This window comes from Lutra lutra, chromosome 13 (genome assembly GCF_902655055.1).
Source record: "Lutra lutra chromosome 13, mLutLut1.2, whole genome shotgun sequence".
In the NCBI taxonomy this organism is placed as follows: Eukaryota; Metazoa; Chordata; class Mammalia; order Carnivora; family Mustelidae; genus Lutra; species Lutra lutra.
In genome coordinates, this window is record NC_062290.1 from 9,701,814 (window position 1) to 9,725,343 (window position 23,530).

Below are 23,530 nucleotides of genomic sequence, written 5' to 3' on the forward strand. Positions count from 1 at the left end.
TTCTCTCCCTGCCCTGGTGGCGGAGCCAATGGAAGGCTTCTGGCCCCTGTCCCACCTCTAGAGGCCAGCACCATAAGCCTGAAGTTGTGTCCTGCGCCGCTCCAGGAAGCTGGGAAGTGGCACCGTTAATCAATCTCCAGTAAGAAGACATTGCAACTAAGAGGGAACAGCCAGAAAAAGAGCAGAGGGCAATGACGGGAGGGCTGTGTGCCCCCGCGTTTCAGGTGGGGGATGCCCTGCCCTAGACTTGGTGTAAATGGGGGAGAAACTCCGGATTCATTGTAGCACCAGATACAAAAAGGCCACAAAATGGTTCTCCTAACTTCCCTGCTACACTGAAGAGAGGATTTAAAAACAAGTGTTAAGAAGATGACTGTGGGGCTGCAGGGCCTGAATATTATTTTTATGAAGCTCATTTTTAATATCAGCACTTTTAGGGTGAATGTAAATAAACCTGATCATGCAATAAATTCAGTGTGCTCTTTTATTTTGCAGATTCAAGTTAGAACACCATAAATCTTTTTTTGGAAGCAGCATCTTTCAAGATAACAGAGGCAGCACCCGGATTTTGATACCCACTGAAAAAACAATAAATAAGCAACTGACTTCAGAGACCTCCCCAAGTGCATCCACTTGGCTGACAGGCAAGGCGCTCGACAGTGGGTGGGATGGTCCTGCGGGGTTTCTCCGCTTGCCCTATATCACAGGGATCGTTCCCACGCACCACAACAATCCCGGGAGAGAGGGTTCCCTGGCTTTGCAAGAAAGGACAGTAAAAATGACCACTGCACAAGGAACAGAAGTAAACCCACTCCCACGATGAAATAACCATCCACTCTAGTTCCCCCCGAAGAGGCCGGTTACGCCGATTTCAATGAACCACCACTGGGCGGTACATAAATGCCGGTCGCCATTCTTCACAGCTGAAGCCCGGCTGGAAGCTGACCTCAGCATATACGGTGTACCCGTGTATATGTGCAAGGTGGGAAGTATATGCCCGTATATAAATACATATAAAGCTAACTTTCAGTGTTCGGAAAACAAAAGCTATCCCCATATAACAGCCAAATTCTGACATAACTCAATTTGGACACCTCATCTGGTGTGCACTGCACTCATTCCCAATGTAAACCCCACCGCGCCGGGCAGTGATATACTGTAATGTCACGGCGCAATCTGGATTTACTATAAAGGGCCGCGGACGAGCTTCAGAGCAGTAAACATTGCGGCGAGGTGTATTTCACACTGAGCTGGTTTTTATGAAGAACACTTCACCGCCCAGGCACGGCACCTGGATGATGGATGGTGAAAGATGCATGACAAGCTTCATCATTGTTTGTAAATCTTAACTGTTCCTGCTCACTAACTCTGGAGGCAATTTTCAAAGACAGCGGCCGACAGAAGGACAGCACAGCTCTCCTGAAGGTTATTCAAGTTGTACTTGGCCAGGGCCGGGCCTCTGAGGAGCTGAGGAGGGAAAATAAACTCCTGAGTTGAGTCACACTGCGCCTGAAGAGCATGGCCGAGGCCCAGCGGATCTAGACCAAGATGAGGGAACCTCCTGCATGAGGACGTGCGTTGCTCCAACCAGAGTGGCCACTGTCGCCTCCAAGTTAATGCCTGTGTGGACGCTGCCTCTTTAGGAATTAGAAATGGAAAGAGTCCCTCAATGAGTAACAGAATCGGCAAACTCGCTGTGTGATGTGCTCACAAAAGTTCAGGTTCCCTGCACTGATCGGGCAGGCTGGGTACCAGACGTCACCCCTGAACTCCAGTGAGATAAGATTAGCACAGGCACCCCCAGGGAAGCACTGACCCCCAGTAACTGTGTGCAACTTCATTACATCAGGACATGGAGGAACTCCCAGGAGTGTGGTTTCCAGAGCTAACACTCTTGTGTGCTGCTCTAGACGGTCTTCTTTAGCCCAAAGGAAAACCGTTGCAAGGGCCTTGAGTTTTTCAAGAATAAGTTAAAGATGTAAAAGCAACCCCATAATAAGCCAATGACAGACTAGGCAGAGCATAAAATACTGCCTCAAAAATTATCTGGAGAAAACAAACAGGCCTTTTATTCATCCTAATTTTTTTTTCATTTTTTAAGGATTTATTTATTTGGGGGGTGGGGAGCAGTGAGGGGCAGAGGAAGAAAGAATCCTCAAGCAGACTCTCCAATGAACACAGAAACTGACACGGGGCTCGATCCCATGACCCTGGGATCATGACCCGAGCTGAAATCACGAGTCAGACAGTTAACTGACTGAGCCACCCAGGCCCCCCTCACCCTAATTTTAAAATGATGCAGAATAGCCACAGAAAATAAAAACGACTATAGGAAAATAGTTGATTGTGTTTCTATCTACACTTAAAATTTCCAAGCTGGTAACTCTTTAATTTATTTAATTATTTATTAACTAAAATTAAGTTATTTAATTTTCTAATGTCTGCCTTCATCATATATTAACACTCTCTCCTGTTAAACACAAAGAAAATGCACATATAGCAACAAAATTAAAACTTGACTTCTCTGTGTTAAGTCATAAAGTATTCTGAAGTTTATATTGAGCTTTGGGAAGAGCACTGTAAATACTGCGCCTGATAAGCTGGTGGGTTGTTTCAAGGCTGCTTTTCAGGGTTTTTTTTGTTTTTGCTTTTTCTGTGACACCAACACACTATAGAAAGACACCCTTAGAAGGGGTATTTCTGCATGACGCATATGCTAAAGGAGTAGTTTCTAGAATTTTATCATTACAGAAGAGTTAATATCACATGCATATCTTCAGACTCAGCAGATAGAACCCAAACCCCAATTACAGCCATCATTTCCTTGAAAATACTTCACACACAGGAACGCCAGACTGTTGCCCAGTAAGGCCTTAGACAAGCTAAGTAAGGCATCACTGGGCCTCAGTTTCTTTCTCTGCCTCTTGGAAATGAGGACCTTTCTCCTCTCATTGTCTCTGTGCCTCAGTGTTCTCATCCATAAAATGGGGTAGTTACACTACTATTAAGAACTAAATGAGTTATCCCCACTGAGTGCACAGAACCTTGTCTTACAGACACTGTAAGAGCCACCTGCTTGTGAGGAGAGGAAAAGGAAGGGAGGGAAGAGAAATCAAGGATACACCATCAAAAAGAACGCCCAGGGGAGTGGTTTGGAGACCTGAGTTCCTATGCTGGCTCCTGTTCCCCAGCACTAGCAATAAGGCTCAGAGATGTCACGGCGCTCTGCCTGCAACCTCACCACGCTGGCCCAGCCTCTCTGGTTAGTGTGCTTAGTAAGGAAGACCCTCTTGACCTTGCTCATAGGGCTGTGTTATTTGTCAAAAACCAGTATATGCAAAGAAGGAAGTCTTTAAAATTTGAGTTTTCCAAAGAGAATATATGGAATATTCTGATTCCGATATGGATCCAGGATATGCGGTAGCCTGGAGGTCGTAGCCTATGTCTGCCCATGTCTGCTTTATTTCCATGCCTGTTTTACTGGAACTCCAGACTCTGGGCCAGTGAGGCACAGCGGGAAGGATTCAAGGTTTCTTATTCATTCAAGAACCATAGACCATCCCAGGAGCCCTCTGGGAACATGGCAGGATGAGTGCCCCTGGCACCTGGCAAGGGGCAAAGCTGAATGAACATGATTCCCGCCCTGTGTGTCAGACCACAGCTCGATGACTCTCACAGGAGGGCCGTATATGTGAACCTCTTCCTTATGTGAGCCTGACACCCCTCACGTGGGCAGTACTCGCTCTTTCCAGGCTGGTGGTGGCCTTGTCGAAGGGCAGTGTTTTACACACAAGGCATGCTAGGGGCCCAACAAGTCTCAGTCTTCCCACGGTTTGCCTTGTGTGGTGCTGTTCTCATGGAGGGAGAGAAAGGTCTGAAAAAACAAGGGAAATCTGTGTGTTCTCGTCAAACGGCATTTCAGCTCGCCTTACCAGTGCTGTTCTTCAGCCACGAGGTGACCTGCTGGTGTCCTTCCACACTCCTCTTCCCTCATTCCCTCTGCTTTACTTAGCAAACATACCACATACAATATATTAAAAATATGCCTCCACAGCCGCCATTTGTTTATTATACGCTTAAAAGGATTACACTTCATCTTCCTCACTCAGAAGACCACAATGTCTAGCTAATTTCAAAATCCCAATACACATATGATTAGTTTCAAACAGGGCCCCTGTAGGGCTAAAAACGGGCCATCTTAATGACTGTGGTGTCATTTGCACAGCCCCCTGCCAGGCACTGGCAGGAAGAGAAAGATGTGTAAGGCATGGTGGCATGTCTTCAGATGGAAATAAGGGAGTTGACAACTTCTGCCATGGCTTTTTTACGTAGCTTTTATGTAAAAAATTTTTTGACCCATATGTAATAGGTAAGGCTGTTATTTTCTTTCAACTTTCCAGATAAGGGAAGTGAGGATGGAAGAGATGAAGCGAGCATGTTACAGTCAGGCCCAGTGCTGGGGATCTGAGCCGGAGCTCCTCTCCTGGGGTGGGACCCATCGCCTTGCAAGCACTGGCCTCCATGGTCATTGCCAATGAATCCTCCACTTACCTCTCTGTTCAAAGCTGGAGCTGAGGGCGCCTGGGTGGCTCAGTCGGTTAAGCGGCTGCCTTCGGCTCAGGTCATGATCCCAGGGTCCTGGAATCGAGTCCCATATCAGGCTCCCTGCTCAGTGGGGAGCCTGCTTCTCCCTCTGCCCCCCCCAACTTGTGCATATGCAAGCGTGCCCACTCTTTCTCTCTCTCTTTAAAATTTAAAAAATATAAAGAAATAAAAGCTACACCTGAAAATAACAAGGTCACTAAGGAAGACAGGTTTCGCAGTCAAGTGCTTTTCTTTGAAATTTAACCCATTTCCTAAAGAGTCTGACCTCCCTCAAATCATTTCCTAAAGAGAAGTTTAAACTCAACATTCCATAAAAGTTGCATAAGACATATTCGGCTTTCCTTAAAGCAGAAGAAAAAGGTCAGTGTTTTTTCTCCCTTGTAGGCTTGCCATATGCTTCAGAGAATATACACAAAAAAGCGAGCCCTCAGATTCTTTGGTCTGCTCTCCTTCCTGTCTGAGCAGGACTCTAAAACATTTCCAGAACATCTTTCTCCCTGACAAGAAGAACTGCCTGAAATGTCAACACACCCCTTACAGAAAGGAATGGTGGAAGTATGTACAGTATTTTGCCATCTCTTGCCATATTTGGTGATTTATAGAGCTTGTTTCCATAAGGGACATGATTTCACCCTCACAACACCTACCTCCTCACCCTGTGTTAAGGGTGACGGAAGTAAGGGTCTCAGAGAAGAGTCTCATAATCCCAGGGCTACACAGTCAGCAAGCGGCGGCTCCATTCCGATGCTAAGCACAGAAAGCTTCTACCACCCCAGCCAGGGGCGCTGGCAGAAGGTCACCTCAGCTCACCAAAGGGCAGTTCTGGCCTCCCGGATTGTGAGTGAGGGAGACCTGCGGGTGCTTCCAACAGGGAGTACGTGCCTCACTGTTCTCACCTACAAAACTAGATGGATGGTCTTTCACTAGAATCCCGTATGTGGCGGAAGCACATCCATTCCACGGAGGGAAAGCTTAGCCATTTAGTCGTGGCAATTGCGGGGAGGGTTGGGGGGGCGTGTAGCATAGGCCATCAGTGAAATCAGGCACTTCCAGATTCACTGGGCTACAAAATTGCTGATGTTGCATGGATTCGAAAAGGCACGTTTGGGAACACAGACGCTTCTGCAAGCTGCCCAGACATTACAGAAAGAGCATAAGCCCTTCAACTCAGAGACCCTTCCAACGACTTGGGCCATCTGACCTTTGGAGAAAACATAAATGCTCTGTACCCTGCTTCTTGGAGCTGCAGACATCCTATGTGCGCTAAATGAATAATACAGGAACAGCTCATAATACTTAACGAGCATCTCAGACGCTGGCTTCTAGCTTCTGGCTTCGGGCTTCTAGCAAGAGCAAAGGTTGAATGTAAAGGGAGGGTGAGTTTGCACAGGGGCCTGCCACTCTATCCATGCTGGAAAGGGCCAAAGACGGCAAAGAAACTGGCTGTACCAACTCTAACGTTCAAACTGAGACTGCAGGATAAAGACACGAAAAGATCAAAAGATGCTCGTTTTAAATTGAAACCTTTTCCCAGGCACTGGCCAGCCAAGTATCCTCCAAGAACTTCTGTGCAAGAATTCAACATGTAGAGAAAGATGCTTGTTTGTGACATGAAATGCTGCCCACCTGTTAACATGAGTGTATCTGTTAACACAGAGGCAGGGCTGTGGAGATGCCCCTCTTTATCCCGAGTGAAGAAGCCTCATTTCCAGGGTGCTCCGACCACCACTTTGTGAACCACTGGCATCTGTTACTATGAAGAGGCCAGAATCATGCAGAAGCCAACCTTCTATCCGCACACTAGGATCAGTGCTTCTCAAGCTATCTGTGGGAAGGGACCTGTTTTGTTTTGTTTAAAATTTTAAGACTTATGTTTAAGTAATCTCTACATCCAACATGGAGCTCGAACCCACAACCCCAAGATCGAGAGTTGCAATGCTCTAGCCAATGAGTCAGCCAGGCACTCCTAGAATTTTTTTTGTTTCCAATCCTCCACGGTCTCGTACTTTCATAAGATACAACAAAAGTGAATTACTAGAATCATAATTTAAAAAATGGTACATAACATGAGATGGCTAAGGAAATAGGAACCCTCACACACTGGCGGGAACATATAATGGTGCGGCACTACAGAGAATAGTCTGGTAGTTCCTCAAAAAGTTAAACACAGAATTACCATACAACCCTGCAATTCTGCTGCTGGTATGCTCACAGAAGAAATGAGCACAGCTCTCCAAATGGAGGACATGAAAGTTCACAGCATAGCAATTCACAATAGCCAATAAAAGGTTCAATAACGTAAATATTTATTGACTGAAGAACAGAAGAGCAAGATGTTTGGTTTATCCACAACAATGGAATCTTAGTGGGCCATAAAAAGGAGTTCAGTACTAATACTTGCTACAACCTGGAGGCAGCTCAAAAACGTTATGCTCAGTGAAAGCAGCCAGTCACAAAAGGCCACATGTTATAGGACTCCATTCACATAAAACATCCAGAATAGGCAAGTCCATTAAGACAGAAAGCAAATCAGTGGCTGTCAGGGGCTGGGGGAAAGGAGAGAGTAGGGAATGACCGCTTAGGTACGCACTTTCCTTTTGGGGTGATGAAAATGCCTTTGAACTAGATAAAGGTCATGGTTGCCTAAAACTGCAAAGGTCCGAGTGCTGCTTAACTATACACTTAAAATGGTTAATGGTTCATCTTATGACAGGTGGATTTTACCATGATAAAAAAATGAATTCCTAGAAAAATGAAAGAAAAAATATTCAAACCCCAATTTTCGAATTAGATTCAATAGACCTTAAAACATGGTGTCAAACTGTTAGTAAGTTTTCCTTTATGTTTAGTTCCTTTATTCACTTCCTCTTAAACCATTAATGAAGCACCCACACGCCCGCATGCCAGGGCCCACTGCCTGGACCCTGACTAGTGTTGCTTACTCAGCACCCCACTAGTGTCCCTGACAATGGTGGCCCCTACTCCACACAGCCCATGGGGCAAACCTTCCCTCTACTGGACCACTCCCGTCAGCATACAAACTTACTGAGCTATCTCCTTTCTTTGAAAAAGAGGAAAAGATCTTCCTTGAACTCGGCTCCCCTCCAGCTGCTGCCCCATTTCATGACTCCCCCTTACAGCAAAACTCCTTAAAGAAGTGTCTGTGCCCCGGCCCCTACCTTCTCTCCCGTGCACTCCCAAACGTAGTCAGGCTTTCGCTCCCCCATCCGCACCCAAATGGCCACCTATCCAGATTCCTCCATCATTCCTACCATACAATAGTCGGTGGTTGATTCTAGCCCTCTTCTCACCTATCAGCTTCTTTGGCTATGTTCACTGAAATGTTTTCTTTGCTCAGCTTGCAAGACAACATGTCCCATTAGTTCTCCTCCTACCCCGCTGGCCACACCTTGTCACTTTACCCTTTGCTGGTCCTTCTCAACTGCGACACATGTCCAGACCCCAGAGGGCCCTGGGGCTCAATCTTCGGTCCTTCATTCTCCACCATTTACACTCAATTCTCCAGGGGCTCTCACCAGACTGGCTTCAACTAACATCTATGCACACGACCCTTGAGCTTTTATTTCTAGCAAGAATGTCTCCTCTCAACTTGAAACAGACTTTACACATCCATTCCTATTTGATGATCCACTTGAGGACTCACGAACATCTCAAACTTCATGTGCAAACTACTCCTAATTCCCACAAACCAGGCCCATCCCACCATGGTCTTCTTTACCTCAATAAACAGAAACTCTAATTTTCTACTTGGTGAGGTCAAAAACTATAGTTATCCCCTCACTTCTCTCTTACTGGCACATCCCAAATCCATCAGCAAATCGTCTTGGTTCTACCTTCAAAGCAGATCTAGAATTAAACCGCCTGTCAGCACCACCACACTCCTACCCTCCCTAGGTCACTGTCACCTTTCGCAACGATTACTCAGTGCCTTCTACTGGACTCCTTGCCTCCACCCTGCATTCCTACAGTCTGGTCTTACACAGCAGCCAGAGTGAGCTTCCAAATGCACAGGACAGACATGTCTCCCTGGCTGCCCCTTTGCTGGAAAGCTTGGCTTCTCACGTCACTTGAAATAAAAGCCAAAGTGCTTGCAATGTTCTACGGAGTGCTACATGACTGGGCCTCCTTGTCTCTCTGATCTACCTCCTGACACTTTTCAGGATATGGAAGGGGGAGGAAATGCCTCCTAGCCTCTTTACCAAGGAGAACATTAAGCAGTAGTGACACAGCAAAAGGAACTTTCCCTGGAATCCCTATGACATTCTATTTGCATGTTGCCATCTTCACAAAAGCAGAGGAAGACTTTGAACCAGGACTCCTTTCTTTACATGGTAAAGACAGGTTAAATTTCTTTTAAAAGAAAGTGAAGAGGGGCACCTGGGTGGCTCAGTGGGTTAAAGCCGCTGCCTTCAGCTCCGGTCATGACTCCCAGAGTTCTGGGACCGAGCCCCATATCAGGCTCTTTGCTCAGCAGGGAACCTGCTTCCCTCTGTCTCTCTGCCTACTTGTGATCTCTATCAAATAACTAAATAAAATCTTAAAAAAAAAAAAAGAAAGAAAGTGAAGAAACACTGATGTAATGGACAAATTTATAAAGAAAACATTAAGCCTATGGAAAAACATTGTTTTTCAAATTACTTGCAAGTCCCCACTTAGATCTTCCAATCATAACTTATTTATTAAAACACAACCAACCCAAGGATCTCAACCCAAACCTAATGGAAGTGATAAATGCAACTGGTTATTGGCCAGCCTCTGTCACCTTGTCACAGGTGAATATACTGCTGTCCCTCTCCCTACCCACTGAGCCCTGCTACCAGCCTCAGCCCCACTCAACACAAGGGCCTCTGCTGTCCCCAACTGTCTACTTGTGTCAATGCTGATGATAAAACTGAGGCTCCAATGCTCCAAGAGATGCTCCCGGAGGTGTCCTTTTCACCCCCAAACACAACGTCCTCTTCCCTTCCCACTTGCTCTGTAAACATTCCATGTAACACAGAAGCCCCACCATGCATTTGGAAGTCATAAAGCCACATTTCTTTAAACAATTAGCTGCTATTTGGATTTTCTATTTATTCATATTGTCCTTTCCCATGGCAATTCGAAAGTAGACATTACAGAGTTCCACTAACAGCTCTTCCTAGCTAACTCCCTCAGGTGTGAGGCTAGTGGTGAGGAAGGGGGCACCAGGAGAGTAAGCACCAGGAGAGAGAGAGTAAGCCTCCTCATGCTTTCAAACACACGTATCACCAGCGAAAATGTAAGAAATCCTCACTGCTATTTGCCCTGTCTTTCTTGGTGAGCACTGGTGCAGCCGGTCCTTTCTGTCCTGGACTGTAACCTCTTTCCTTCTGAGCCTTTCCTGCCATAAATTCAAATGCCTCCTGCTCCTCTTATATCTGTCCTTCTCTGCTCTAATAAATTTCCTCTTATCTTTTTATCTTACTGCCCTGCTCTGAATTTACACCTTTCTCTCAAGAATGTGAGTGCTTCTAGAAATACTCCATTATTCCTGGAGCAAGAAGCTCAGGCAATTTCTTCCCGAAAGAAGGTTTCACTCCTAATTTTCCGTATGAACAAACGTTTCCTTAACTACTTCATTGCTACAATTGGCACTAACTCCACAGACAATGGGTTAGGGTCCTGACCCTCTAGGCTGGTGTTTCTCTACAGAGTAGCAAGCTCACTTAAAAAATCATTCATTCATTCATTCGCTCAACCAATAAATAACAAATAAAAGGCAACATAACAGGTAAAAAGGTAACTAAGATGTGTTCTCTGTCCCTAAAGAGCTTAAAAGCCAAACAAATACATAGAATCAAAGAGAGTGTGAAAGAAGGACCACATCGGCATATGTTCTGTGGTATGAATATTTATCATACGGAGCTGTGCTTGTCCATTCCTGACAATAAATGGTCATTAATGAAAGTCAAAGTGCAATCAATAATGGGTATTTCAGCCCCTCTTCGGTTCCAAAGGATCCGTTCCCTTGTCCTCTACGCTCTGCATTAATGAAACCCTCTATTTCATTTCAGTACGGCAAATAAAGCATAACTTGCCCAGCTTTTTTAGACTTTCTTATTCTGAATTTGGAAATCAAAGCATGGTTTCGATTCTCGTCTAAACGCCTGCTTTACAAAGAAACAAGTTCTCTCTAGAGTGTCAACTTACTCAGAGAACAACCCTCTTCTTATTTGGCGCAGGCCAAGGGCCAACCGTCGGTTTACTAGCAGGTCACACACTATTGCCCCGATTCCTACTTACAGCCTTGACTGTAATCTTCTCACTTTCCTTGATCAAAAGATAAAGCTTAAACATAAAGAACTTAAAAACGGGGGGTGCCTGGGTGGCTCAGCGGTTGAAGCCTCTGCCTTCAGCTCAGGTCATGATCTCGGGGTCCTGGGATCGAGCCCCGCATCGGGCTCTCTGCTCTGCAGAGAGCCTGCTTCCTCCTCTCTCTCTGCTTGCCTCTCTGCCTACTTGTGATCTCTGTCTGTTAAATGAATGAATAAATAAATAAATAAATCTTTAAAAAAAAAAAAAAAAAGAACTTAAAAACGGGGCCTACAAACACAGCAGTCATAAAAGACCTGCCCATCACCACGGTGTAAATGCTCGGGAGAAGGTTAAAACTGAAGTTGAGGAATTGTGTATTGCAAACCGCTTTGGTTCATTAAACAGTCATTTTTTATTTTAAAGCTATTACATCAGAGTTATTTGCATCGCTACTGCATAAACTCTGAGATCTATTGTATTAAAAAATATTTTATTAAGTTATTTCATTTCCTCCCCCAAAAGATGAATATGCCTTCAATTTTGAAATGGAAAAGTTTTCAATACAGTACAAGTATTCAATACAGAGAAATTTACCTCACCAAAAATATCAGGGTTTGAGCCACATTTTCCTCTGAACCTGTATTTCATAGCAGTCCTCCAGAAAATACATTTTTTTTTAGGTTCTGAAGGGAGTCTCTCATTTTATTCTTGTCACTCCAGGTAGTCAGAAAAGACGTGATATTAAAGCGAAAGCATTCCCTAATGAGATACCGTAAAGGATGCTCACAGAGGAATCACATGGCAAGCTCCCACAAGCTCCTGACTTGTAAGACCTTGGAGAGGTCTAGGGACCCAGCATTGGCCACTCATCCTCCCTCCACCCCAATCCAAGCTGTGCATCCAGACACCTACCACTGGCTTTGGCTTCTGAGTAAGAGGGGCCATCCTCGAAAGTGAAGATCTGCGACACGCTCTGGCCCAGGTAGGAGGGAGGCGGGTAGTAAGAATGCATCCTGTACTGGGAACTCACTGCGTGGCGGTTCTCCGGGTTTTTCATCTGCTTGAGAAAAAAAAAAGAAAGGAATACACTGAGCCCAAAGTTGCATTTTACAATGATTACAAGAACTGCCTGACTCTGTAAGAGAACAGGCTACTGCTGCTGGAAGTCACCTTCGACCATGAAAATGTACCAGCCCCCCGCAGCACAATGACCCTAAAAACTCTAACTGTGCATCCTTTAGGTGACTTTTCTATCTTGGGGTCCTTACTGGAGCACTCCTGAAGCCCCATTTGGTCACGTGATACTCAGTTAACAAGCACTAAGGGACACAGCAATAGAGGAACAACACGGCCCAGGAGCCAACACGTTGCCGTAGCTCTTTCTAGTTACTTAGCCATAAGCAAGTTATTTGCTTCCTCACTTTCCCTCACGTGTAAAACAGGCATCTCATTTTGGTTACCTCACTGTGTTCATATAAAAAAGAACATTTAAAAAAAAAGACAACACGCAAAGCTTGTATAAGGGTAAGCTGTTGCCTTTCGTGCAATGACGTGCCCGATACCATCCTCAACGTCTCTTCCCAGCCCCCTTCCATGCTCTCACTATAGCAAAAAACCCAAGTCTGGGATCTCCACTTCCCAGACCCTCTTGTCACCAGGGTCCTGAGGTGATGTGGATTCTGCAAACAGGACATGCAGGGAGACATTGAAGGCTGACTTTACAGTCATGTAGACACATGATTGGCAAATGAGAATCTGACTTTGGGACACTGGGGCAGCTTTTATGTATGGAGCAGCTCTCCATTGCTTCCTGACCTCTCACTTAAAGGTAAGGTGATGTGACCTGAAGACTTAGAAGCCCCCTACCCACTTCCGCAAAGGTGCAGAGCTGTTCTATTTCCTGCATGACCCCCGGTACAGACACTGAGCATGTGATCTTGTCTTCCCAGCAAGAACAGCTAGACTTCAATTATTTACACTACATTTAAAAAAAAGATTTTATTTATTTATTTGACAGACAGATATCAGGCAGAGAGGCAGGCAGAGAGAGGAAGAGAAGCAGGCTCCCCGCTGAACAGAGAGTCCAATTTGGGGCTCGATCCCATGACCCTGGGATCATGACCTGAGCCGAAGGCAGAGGCTTTAACCCACTGAGCCACCCAGGCGCCCCTATTTATACTACATTTAAAAAATTAAATTTAAGTGGTATTAACTTTGTTTAAAAATTCAATTTAAGGGAATGTTTAGGAAAAATCAACTCTGTCCGTGAATTAAAGAGTCAGTTCAAAATCATGTTTTTCAATCCAATAATGCGACTTGATTAAGAAACTCGTACTAACATGACAGAGGCTGGCAGGGCAAATTTACGTACTGGGCTTCCCCAAGATTATCTACGAATATTAAATTCTGGACAATTTTCCAATGACTACAGGCCTGTGTGTACTTTTTCAACCCTCGCAAGTGATCCCCAGCACAAATGAATACTCTGATGGGTTGCTTACTTCTTCTCGGCAAAACAAAGACAACTGTATTCCAATTGATTATTTTCTCTCAATTGAAGTTTATCTGGCAAGCTCCCTTTATCCTTCCTACTCTGTTTCTCTGAAGCATACTAATTGGTATCTCTTCCAGCTTAATCACACCATTTTCATCTCCTATCATCACATAAATCCTTATTAAATAAGAGGCTGAGCAGGTTATACTTGGAAGTAGCCAAAGGGGAAAACCTGCCTGCCCATAATGAAGAACCCCAGGTCAGGAGAGCCATTAAAGGGCCATGAAATCACTGAGGAGGGTAGGGACCACTTAACTGCACAGAAGCCAATATCGGTTAGACCAGTGCATCCCAGGGCTCTCTTAATATGTATGCAAATGGCCTGGGGCTAAGCAGATTCTGATTCAGTAAGTGTGTGGTAAGGGCCTCGTCTGGCACAGGAGATGCTGATCCTTCTGGCTCAAAAACCTCATGCTGGTGACAAGGAACTAGAGTAAACAATCCTTTCTCTCATACTTCACACCTTCAGGGCCCTACAACCAAAAAGGACCTTCTAAAAAACTCTTTTGATCCATTGTTTATCACTGCCAACTTTCCACTTGCATGGAGGGAGGATGGAAATCATGTAAATAGCACTGTAAGTTTTCATGATTTTTCCTTTTATACATGAGATTCCTCAGAGCTAAAGGAATTTTCTCAGATGTCTGCCATCTGAGACCAAACTCCAACTCTCTTCAAATGAAAGAGCCATTGCTGCCTCTCCAGACCTCCCTGAAGTCCCCTGCAGACTACGTAATGAACTTTGAGCAAGAAGCCAACTGTCTGCTTTAACACACACAACATCGCAACAAATGGTGAGGCTTCCCCGCCACCCACAGCAGGTGCTAAGCTGGTCACATCTTCTGGTTTGACATTTGCAAGTCAGTTCTTCAAGGAAAATGCTTTTCAGTGTTCTCTGTGTACAAGTAAACGGACAGGTTTTGAGACCTGCAGGCTCTGCAAAATGCTGGATTTTTTTTTTCTTTTACTCTGAATTTGTATAAAGCCTCTTTTCAAAATGTTGAAAAATGTTCACTATGAGTCCAGAGCAGGGATCAGCAAATGTTTTTGGTAAAAGGCCAAACAGGAAATATTTTAGGCTTTGCAAGCCAGAGGGTCTCTTGACAATCGGTAAATGAATGGGCATGGCTATGTTCCAATAAAACTTTATGTATAAAAAAGGTACACTGGTTTACAACCTTCACTTCTCACTGGAGTAAAGGGAGGAGATCACCCAGCACTCTGGTCTGGGCTCCACCACTGGAGTATCTGATTTCAGTGGTCTGGGAGGTGGCCTGGCCCTGGGCTATTTCAAAGCTCCCCAGGTAACTGCATATAGTACATCATTAGTTTCTGTTGCAGAGTTCAGCGATTCATTAGTTGCATGTAACAACCCGTGCTCATCCCAATAGGTGCTCTCCCTAATAACCACCACCCGGTCACCCCATCCCCCCACCCCTCCCTTCTGTAACCCTCAGTTTGTTTTCTGGAGTTTCTCATGGTTTGTCCTCCTCTCTGATTTCTTCCCATTCAGTTTCCTGTTCTTTTCCCTATGATCCTCAGCACCATTTCTTATGTTCCACATATGAACGAAACCGTATGATAACTGTCTTTCTCTGCCTGACTTATTTCCCTCAGCAGAATCCCCTCCAGTTCCATCCATGTGGATGCAATGGTGGGCATTTCATCTTTTCTGATGGCTGCATAATATTCCATTGTATATATGGACCACATCTTCTTTATCCATTCCCCAGGTGATACTAATGTGATGTCAAGATTGACAGCCAGTGACCCAGACACTGACATATTTCCCACACCCCCAAGAAGTATGAAACCCCAAGATCCCCAGTATTAACTAAAAAATGCAAAAGGTTACGTCTGACAGACAGGTCGACTCCTGCCAACCTCAAGTTGTATTCTATTTGTAGAGATTCAAATAAACTGAAGAGTTTTTTCCCTTAAATTAAAGCTTACCGAAAAATAAACAATTTCAAACCCATGCATGTTAATTTTTCCCTTTAATTCCTGCTATTTCTAGAAAGCATCACATAACAAGGATTATTTAGAAGTAAGAGTTGAGGGATTTGAACTCAAACACTGAATTTCCCGAATGAATCCCAAGATCACTGAGCTACAAAAGACTTCAGGGAAAAGAAAAAGATACGAAGGGTCAGACTCCAATTGAGGTTATTAAAATACGACTTTGCTGAAGCCATTTATCACATCAGCCACATTCAACTTGAGGAATAATCCACAAATAACCATCCATGGTTATTTCACCTGGACGGAAGGATGGTTCCACGCACAGCTGACTCTTCAACGACAGAGGAGGGCAGTCGAAAATCCACATGTAACTGCTGACGCTCCCAAAATTCAACTATTAAATAACCTGCTGTTGACTGAAGTCTTACTGATAACATGGTAAATTAACACACACAAACAGTATCCTTAGAATGAATTAAGCTAGGGGGATAAAACACTATTAAGAAAGCATAAAGAGGGACGCCTGGGTGGCTCAGTTGGTTAAGCAGCTGCCTTCGGCTCAGGTCATGATCCCAGCGTCCTGGGATCGAGTCCCACATCGGGCTCCTTGCTCATCGGGGAGCCTGCTTCTCCCTCTGCCTCTGCATGCCATTCTGTCTGCCTGTGCTTGCTCTCTCTCCCTCTCTCTCTCTGACAGATAAATAAATAAAATCTTAAAAAAAAAAAAACATAAAGAAAAGAAAGCACATTTACAGAACTGTTTTATACTGACCAGAAAAAAAATTCACATAAAAGTGGACTCATGCAGTTCATACCTGTTCCTTTCAAGGGTCAACCGTAGCATTTCTAAGCATGTATATAAGTCTCTGAAATGTGAAGCTAATATCAGATTGTGACTTGTTTAGGAAAAGGCATGGCAGAATGTGATTTCAAACGCTAGGTCCCTTCTAGTTACCTTCTAACCGCCGCACCCCCCACCCCCCGAAAAAGAACAAGAAACAAAAGCCACAGTCCTGGCTGCTTTTGGATTAGACAAATGGGTAAACAAGGAAATGTTTGAAACTTGCTTTACTTGAAAGCAGTAGTACTTACTGGGGGCAGTGTGTCCCCTGGGAACATCTGGTGACTTGGGGAGACATTCCTGCTGGTCACAGCTGGGGGAGGGGAGGAGAAGGGTGTGCTGTGGGCCTCTAGTGAGCAGAGGCTGGGGGGATGTAATGCACAGGATGGTCCCTGCACAACAGGAACTAGCCACCCAGCATTTCAAGAGTGCCAAGGTTGAGAAAACTTGCTTTAAGCACCCCTAGTCCTGGCTTATGCTCAGCCCCTCACCTCCAGCTCAAGCAGCCAACTGAGGACAGAACTTGTACACAAATTAGAGGCAGTGTTCAGTTCTGCTAAAAGGATCTAATTTTTTCCCCTCTATTCAGGGAAGCCTTGTTTCTTCTCAAGATTTTATTTTTTTGTTCCTTTAAATTAAACAAACGAACCAAGTAAAACCTAAAAACCCAGTATCCAGTGAATTATGAATCCCATTACTATTAGCATGTGGTAGCTGGCAAGCAAGAGACATGTTTTATAATCTTATTACCCACTCTAAGTCTCTGAACCAGAGTGTGACCCACAGATAGAAACTGGGCTGGTGGGGAACATGCGTGGGGTTAGCATTAACCCCAGAGGAACACCAAAGAGCTTTGGGTTTTCTTTTATTAAACTGTTGAGGACATACAGCACAACAAACCTGAACCACAGGTTTCTTTTTATATACCTTAGTCACTCTTTTTTATAGTTACAATAAAATCCCAACAAAACATAAAAATGTAAGACCCTACTTCCTTTTAAAAAAAAAAAAAAAAAATCCTAAATACTGTTCCCGGTTGTCTGGGGGCACCGGGGCCTGGAGAGCGTGATCTTGCAGAGAACAGCCCACCCCATCCAGGCTGAGAGGGGTCGTGAAGACCAGACCGTGGACTAGCTGTTCACAGACCCCTGCTCAGCTGCAAAGCAGGGCTGGCCAGGAAAGGAAACAGCCTTCTGGAGAACCGTACAGGATAAAATTCCCAAGTGCAAGCCCTGATATTAAAACGAATAGTAAGAAGATAACCTTGGCAATACCATGTGCTTTACAGCCCTTTAAGGCGCAAAAGCCACATTTGGGATGAACCTTTGATTTTATGAACAGAAATGTTTTTCTGAAAAAAAAGGCAGGGCTCTTCACACGCTGTGGAATTCCAGGTCTCCCGGTGATGTGAGGAGTGAAGGCTGGGGGCTGACTTTCATCCTCATTAAAGGATTTCTTCGGCTTTAATAGAAGCTTCTTTTCAAACCCTCGAATGGGATGCCTGCTCCCACACTCACCTCACCACACCCCGTGAGCCCTCCTCGCCCACAGACCTCACCTGTGCACGTGCTTTACCCAAAGGGCAATGCCCATTCACCTCCTGAAACACACGCCTCATTCATCCTCTGGGATGCCACACGTCACAGCTGGAAAGGATTCTTCTTAATACACAAGCTAAAAATGATGGCTGTTACGTGCATATCTCAGAGATGACTGAAATGTTAACATGGCAAATGCTGACTCTTGGGACACAGCCCGTCCTTCCCCTTTTCCCTCCTTGTCCCTCGGGTCCTCTGGCAGTCAGCTTTCTCTAACCCAGCTTCCTTAACTTCCTCTGCTGTGTTCACCTTGCTTTCTCTTCGGGGCTCATGTTACCGGGATGCCCTCCACGTCCCTTCTCAGTGTGAGGAAGACAAGGGGACAGCACGTCGAGACTGGCCTTGTGCCACCTCAGGCCCTTGCAGGAGATTTCCCCCAAGCCTGGGTAGATCTGTCCAGTGAGCCATGGAGGAAGAGGCTGGCTCGGAGGGTCAGCTGAAGAAGCTAAGAGCTATGCGCCCAAAAACGGAAGGCAGGCTCCTCAGAGAGGAGGTGGGAGAAAAAACAGGAGGAGAAGGACGGCCACGCAGTAGAGCAGGAAGGACAATCAGTTAAGCAATGACAGCTCTATGACACCTGAAACCCCACAATTCCCCAAGCTCCAGGAAGTCTGTGACAAGACAGGCAAATGTAACATGAAACTTGTGTGAGTGGGCCTTCTCAGAAAGAATGGAAGGAAAGGAGCTCGATGTCAGGTCTGGATTCACACCAGCGCAGATACAAAACACAGGAAAAACAGCCATAAGATGCACCACAAGATGCGTCACCGAACAATAAGCAAGTCATCTGGAGATACAGAACCAACACAGACTGTGAGAACATACAGCAAGCCTCCCTCGACTCCCAGAAATCCCAGAGAGGACACGAAGAGCCACACCACTCCCACACACAGTTTAAGGAGTGGACACTCTACTGGGATCAGGACAAGCACATTTGTCACTGGTCTGTTATGCTTGTCCTTATACAAAACAATTAAATAGGATTATTTCCACATTTTAAAAAACCCAAATTAATTTTTAACTTGTGCTGCTCAGTTGGTTGGTTTCACCATGTGCATCTGTGGTGTTGAGAGAACAGGGTTTACTCCTTAGACAGTATTTTCCAAAACGCAGCACTGTGACTGCAAGTGACCTAATTCAGCAGGTTGCGATCAGTATCAAAAAAAAAGAAAAAAAAAATAGGGGCGCCTGGGTGGCTCAGTCCTTAAGCGGCTGCCTTCAGCTCGGGTCATGATCCCAGGGTCCTGGGATCCAGCCCTGCATCAGGCTCCCCGCTCAGTGGGGAGACTGCTTTCCCCTCTTCCACTCCCCCTCCTTATATTCCCCTCTCGCTGTCTCTCTCTCTGTCAAATGAAACTGAATAGAATAAAACAGAAGAAAAATCTGAACACTCATTGTCTATGGTATGAGGGAGAACTGTTGTATGAAATGTTTCATTTTCTGTTTGTGTGTATGTGTAAACATGAACTCAATCACAATATAAAACATTAAGTTCTTACTCTGGATCTGTCTAAAATGTTTGAAAGACATTGGTACATAACTCTGGTAAAAGGAAGCAAGGACTTTCAAAAAACAGGTGCACACAAGAAAAAAAAACCCATTTTATAAAATGGTTCCTGGGGTGCCTGGGTGGCTCACCACAACTGCCTTCGGCTCAGGTCATGATCCTGGAGTCCCAGGATCGAGTCCCACATCAGGCTCCCTGCTCAGCAGGGAGTCTGCTTCTCCCGCTAACCTCTCTCCTCTCATGCTCTCTCTCTCATTCTCTCTCTCTCTCAAATAAATAAATAAAATCTTAAAAAAATAAATAAATAAAATAAAATAAAATAAAATAAAATAAAATAAAATGGTTCCTTTCATGAACCCTGGAAAGATTCAGATGCACTTCAGGGGGCTGGGGGGGCTGGTCTGCCTGCCCACAGTCTCGGCTACAGCCAGCCCAGCACCTCCCTTGTCTTCCCAAGCCACGCCTCTCTGCTGTACTACCCAGCTCCTGGGTCACGAATTCACGAATCTAAACCACCTGAAGTTTTCCAGAGCTAGACAGAAAAGCAAGCATCATTTACCTGAAAGCCAACAGAAAACACAGCTTCAGCAAAGTAGCTGGTGGAAAAGGGTATGGAAAGTCTGCATTTTTAGAACGGGGCTCATAACTCTCCAGACACAGGACTCCCCGTTTTGGCGAACATGGTGTGTCTCTGAAATCATTATAACCCCTCTTCAGCAAGGCGGTGGGGGCTTGTGATGGCGACTTTCTTAAAGTAACTTTCTTGAGAAAATGTTGGTTCTTGACCACAGGATGAATGGACTTTCAGAGGAGGAAAGGAAAGTGAAATTGAGTAAATTCATTGAGAGATGCTAGAAGAGACCTGTCCTGTGCTCTCCTGGCGTCCGCACAGTTAAATAAGCATTAACATAAGAAGAATCAACAGCTCAGGGGGATGAAGTGACAGGCTTCCACTCATAAAGAGATTAAACAGAGAAGCAGGATCCAAACAGAGCAAGTCCACCTTGGAAGCCTCTCCACTAATCCTAGCCGCCCTGCCTGCTGTAAGTTAAGATGTCTGCTGATTATAAAGACCTCCTCACTAACTTTGGTTTTTACCAGTTCTTCCGTGTTTTCCCTGCTTCAAGATCAAATAAGAAACTTTTTGGTAGGGGTTGTGTGGAGGGGAACGTCTGAAAATGAGAGGAAAATGAGCCTATAATCACACATTTGGGAACTTTGATTTTAGGACCGAAAGCGTTAGCGGCATCCATATCCGTTCCCATCTTGATGGACAAACTTAATTAACCTTTGCTACTCTGTTCCAACCTGCTGTTTTAGACGAAACTAGTGACCCACAAACAATATGTTACCATCAGAATCTCAACGGCTGTGACATCAAGAGATATAGCCCTATCAGCATTATCGGGAAATAAGCCACTTGGATTAGCTGCTCTAAGAAATATGGATTATATTCACGTCACACATGAGCTGTCAGAAACATTAGGATACTTTTAGCATAAATCAGCAGTGTGAAGGGTATCTTATGAGTACTGAACATGACAGACTGCTCGGAGGGCAAGGTGAGACTGTCTGGGGCCTGCTTCTACACGTGAGCACACACACAGATACACACTTCACCTGAGCTGGTATGAAAAATTCAAATGCAGGCTGCTGAGGGGTGATGGGTCCGCCCAGCTCCCCCTGGGTCAGCGGTATGGAAAGGCCACTCCAAGACTATGACGGACAGCCCACCTCTAAGTAACCGAAATGACACAAGAATGACCAGAAATCTGCTTCCCTGAAGTGCACAGAAGAGGGAGTGGCAGGAGAGGGGACAGGATGGGGAGCCACAGAACCATGCTTAAGGACAATAAACTCCGAGATTTAAATTTGGTTAATCCTAGGCAGACATAAGAGTCTCCACTTTCTCTAGTATAACCGGTCTCGGAAAACAGCACCTAAGATATGTTACATCCTCTAAGATCTGATAAGACATATCCTAAGATATAAGAAAACATCATATAATACCTGTCAAGGCTTCTTGCAAGGAAAACCAAGAATGTGGGCTGCCCTACTAGGAAGGCAGAGATATAAGGGAACAGATGTGCCCTCTGCAGTCAGGTAAACCTTGGCTCAAAGCCAACCCCGCGCTCAGCAGCTGTGTGATCCTGGCAAGTTACTTCCTCTCCCTGAGTGTCCATTTTCTTACCCACAGATGTGGTAGCGATCCCTGAGGGCTGCCTGTAGGGGGTGAACAGACAGCAGATATGATGTGCTCAGACTAAGGCTGTTTAACGCCTGTCCTGCTGCACCTTCTCCATCCCTTCCCCCAACGGGGCCTCCCTCTGTGGGTGCACTAGTGGGACGGCAATGGTCACACTCCAGGACCCCTCTTTTGGGGTGCCCTTTCCCAGGTATGCCAGGGAACTGCTAAAAAAGAGGGAGACAGACAAACCTTTTTACCACATACATAAGTTTTTTAAGTATATGGACCTTTTGCTTGGTATTTGAAAGAAAACTCCCCTCTCTGAATTTTTTCTACTTTTCAAATCTTAAAAATTTGGAAACCCTACTCCAGATGCTACCCTGCCACTGTTACATAGAGAGTGAGAGAAAAACAGCGAGAGAGAAGGATGTGCCTTCACGTTTTTTGGAGCCCATACCATTACTCAAGATGGGATTATTTTGTCCTCCTGCATTCTCCCAGGACTGGCTGATAAGAACGACTAACTGCCAAGAAGAATGCTCATGAGAAGGAATGAGATGAAAAGATGTGAAAAAACAAAATAAGGACATAATCCCTTTTCCCCGGTTTCTCTGTCTTCTTATGAACCCGCTCGCCAGAGACTGTGCATGACCAGGGTGATGCCCACAGGGCCCTGGGAGCAACCTGTCCTGGGGGTGCTCAGTACGGGGGTCTACTCTCTGCAGAGAACTGTTAAAAATTAATAAAAGTCATGGGGCACCTGGGTGGATCAGTCGGTTAAGCATCCAACTGGATTTTGGCTCAGGTCATGATCTCAAGGCTTGTGAGATCCCATATTGGGATTTGTGCTCAGCAGGGAGTCTGCCTGAGATCCTCTCTCCCTGCCCCTGTTCCCCCACACCCATGCTCTCTTACTCTAAAATGACTTTAAAAAAAATGTAGTAAAACTCGTTTAAGTCAATCTGCTTTGAACTGTCACCATCCAGTGGCCGTTCTCAACAACAGCGGTGATGAGACCCCGGCCTCACCCCGCCCCTGCACACCACCGCACAGGAACACAGGAACGACATCTCCACAGCCCTCCCCAGGAGAGCTCCAGGCTCAGTCACAGCAGCATCTGAGAATCTCGTGTGTCCTCTGATTCTCCTGTAATCCACTTCCCTGCGACCTGTCCATGGGGCTGGAGAGCGAGGCTAGCACAGCACCGGGGGCAGAGCTGGGACTCAATACATGAATGGTAATGATGAAATGGGTGAATGCATTTCTCATACACTCTCTGTAATGGAGATTTTATTTTTAAGTAATCTGTATACCCAACAACGTGCAGCTCAAACTTACAACCTCGAGATCAAGAGTAACACATTCTACCAATCCAGCCGGCCAACCAGGTGCCCCAGAGATATTTTGTGACCCTGTTCTTTCAACCTTTCTACTGTCATATTCCTAATACAGTTTTCTAAAAATAGGCAAACCAGCCTCTCCCATGCATTCCCCCTTGATTTCGGTCTTTATTTCAATTAACGAGGGACACTTAGCAAGCCATATAAAATGAGCTCTCAAGAAATTTGAAACTCACCCAGCCATGTACTTAAACACTCTGAAAAGCAGCTGATTTTGTATCACATTCACATATGCTTAGGAAAAAATGTAAGCTAAAAGGGCAAATATAAACAGTTAAGATTTTGGCCACCAGCCCAACCAAATCAAACCTGAAAGCTTTCAAGAACTGTGATCTAATTATCTGGTGTTCAAGCAGATTACAGAATCCCCAAATGACTGGATTCTTTACTAACCTGGTGCTACTGTGTCAGAGATCAGGTTGTGTAAAAATCTTGCAACAGACCGATAATGTATTTCTTTCTGCCCCCGACTGAATACAGAGCAGTCCCCGGGATACACACGAGCACTGTGCAGGGTTCTCCAGCTCCGTCCAGGTGACACTGAACTTGTGTTAGAACGGACATGAACCTGCATGTAC

General features: G+C 45.2%; 1 protein-coding gene across 2 annotated transcripts in view; it reads right to left on the minus strand.

Moving 5' to 3' along the window:
• Positions 1 to 23,530, minus strand: part of DMRT1 (doublesex and mab-3 related transcription factor 1) — a 109,793-nt gene that overhangs the window by 32,969 nt on the left and 53,294 nt on the right. The window contains exon 4 of one of the 2 annotated variants that reach the window (XM_047698938.1): positions 11,815 to 11,962. In XM_047698938.1, the coding sequence (XP_047554894.1) occupies positions 11,815 to 11,962 (148 nt within the window). The remainder of the gene's footprint in view (positions 1 to 11,814; positions 11,963 to 23,530) is intronic. The other variant, XM_047698939.1, reaches the window with a different exon arrangement.